This window comes from Myotis davidii, unplaced genomic scaffold (genome assembly GCF_000327345.1).
Source record: "Myotis davidii unplaced genomic scaffold, ASM32734v1 scaffold500, whole genome shotgun sequence".
In the NCBI taxonomy this organism is placed as follows: Eukaryota; Metazoa; Chordata; class Mammalia; order Chiroptera; family Vespertilionidae; genus Myotis; species Myotis davidii.
The window spans coordinates 132571-134808 of NW_006293949.1; the positions used below are offsets into that span (position 1 = coordinate 132571).

General features: G+C 36.4%; 1 protein-coding gene across 1 annotated transcript in view; it reads left to right on the forward strand.

The window, feature by feature from the left end:
- The window catches only part of CUL4B (cullin 4B), a 48123-nt gene that overhangs the window by 34225 nt on the left and 11660 nt on the right, over nt 1-2238 (forward strand). Inside the window, exons 10-11 of the mRNA XM_006767808.2 lie at nt 877-995; nt 2073-2235. Coding sequence (XP_006767871.1) covers nt 877-995; nt 2073-2235 — 282 coding nt within the window. The remainder of the gene's footprint in view (nt 1-876; nt 996-2072; nt 2236-2238) is intronic.

A 2238-nucleotide genomic window follows, 5' to 3' on the forward strand; every position in this document is an offset into this window, starting at 1 on the left:
ATCGCCTGCTGCCAGACAGTCCAGTTTCTCCCCGCATGAGTCCTGGGTCCCCAGAGACTTCCCGGAACCGGAGTTCAGAGCCGTTGGGAGCTTGTGACTCCCTCCGGATTCAAAAAGACAGCCGCGTCCTCAGGTGCCAGCCGCTTTCCGCGCGACGCGAGCCCCTACCTCCGCGCTTCTCTTCTGCAGCTTCTCTGGCTCTCAGTGTGCTTTTCTTTCCTTCTAGTTGTAGAATTTACAGTCAGCCAGGCTTCCTGTGGTTCTGGATGATGTCCCTATTGTTTTTCTGAGGTATTAATCAATTGTTGTGAGCGGCATCAACTTCCCGGTGTTTATCTCTGTCACCATCTCCAAAAAGCCTGACTTTTCAACCATCTTTTCTTTTGTATAAAATGGATATATTTTAGAACTTGAATATACTGTTACTTCATTCTGAAAATCAAATACATTAGAACCTCATTTAAACTTGGACTATTAATGTATGGTTCTTGATATACTAGAGGCAATATCTAATACTCTGATATATAGCTATATACACTAATGCCAGAAATAGTATGGCTACTAAAGATATGAGATTTTTATAATGTTCATTTATACAAATTTGTTTTTATAAATTGGTTTAAACATCTGATCTACCATGCTAAATGGTACAAACAGTTACACAATTATTTTTATATAGGCTGAAGTTTCCTATATTTAGTTTTCACTTGGAAAGGTGATTGTCTATTTAGGTTTAATTTAAAGCAAATCTCTATATAAAATTCACAGACTAGTCATAGTTCAGGCCAGTATTGCAATAATAATTTAACTTAATTTTCATTAAAATATCTGTCATTTTTGTTTACTTTTTAAATACCAAAATGTTTCAAATTTCAGGTTTAAATAACCTTCTTGATGAAAACCGAATTCAAGATTTATCGCTTCTGTATCAGCTCTTTAGTAGAGTTCGAGGGGGAGTTCAGGTTCTCTTGCAGCAGTGGATTGAATACATTAAGGTACCAACAATTGTGATTATTTTTTCTCCATCACGGTTTATATTCTGTATACCGAGTGCAGATCAGCAAGTATTTCTTACTAGTACTTGTTAGATCCAGTATTTTTAAAAAAATGTTAGCCCTAGCCAGTTCAGCTCAGTGGGATAGAGCATCAGCCTGTGGACCAAAAGGTCCCGGGTTTGATTTTGGTCAAGGGCACATACCTTTGTTGCAGGGTCCTCCCCAGCCTGAGCCCTGGTTGGGGTGCATGCAGGAGGCAACCAATCAATGTGTTTCTCTCACATCAATATTTCTCTCTGTCTTACCCTCTTCCTTCCACTCTCTCTAAAAATCAATGGAAAAATATCCTTGGGTGAGAATTTAAATAAATAAATAAATAATAAAATAAAATTTTAATCCTTAGAGGACATACTCAGAGGAAGGGAGCAAGAGAGAGAGAGAAACATAGATGTGAGAAAGAAACATCGATTGGTTGCCCTGACGGGATCAGACCCAGTATGTGCCCTTACTAGGAATCAAACTGGCAATCTTTCAGTGCACAGGACAACACTCAACCAACTGAGCCACTCTGGTTGGGCCCAATATTTTTTAAGTAATGGGTGTTTTGAGCAGTCAACCTGAGAATGATAGCTGTATGGTAAATCAGCAATTAAACATTTACCTTCTTGATATTGGCTATAATTTCTAGCTACAGTGCTTATAGCAGTGAATATGGAAAGAGGACTTTTATTGGATCCAAAATTTCCTTCCCTTTCCTAAATCTTTACACTGAAGGCAGATTGGCATTTTTATAAAACTTAAAGTTGACTTCTTTAAAAGTATGAAAAAGAGCCTAGAGACTTAAAATCATGTCCCATTATGATATTATATTCCCAGTGCTCATTTGTTATTTTGTGGTACAGAGGAATGGTATCAGTGTAGATATTTTATCACTTTATTTTTTCCTGACTTCAAAAACAGCTTTATTTTACTTGTTGAGATTTAAAAATATGTATACGTACTTAAAATATGATTTGGGGATTGTTTTCATTGTGGATAATTCAATTTTAGTAAAAAGTGGTAATTTTTGTTGTTTAGGCATTTGGCAGCACAATTGTAATTAATCCTGAAAAAGATAAAACCATGGTTCAAGAATTGCTGGATTTTAAAGATAAGGTTGACCATATTATTGATATCTGTTTTCTGAAGAACGAAAAATTTATCAACGCCATGAAAGAAGCGTTTGAAACATTCATTAACAAGA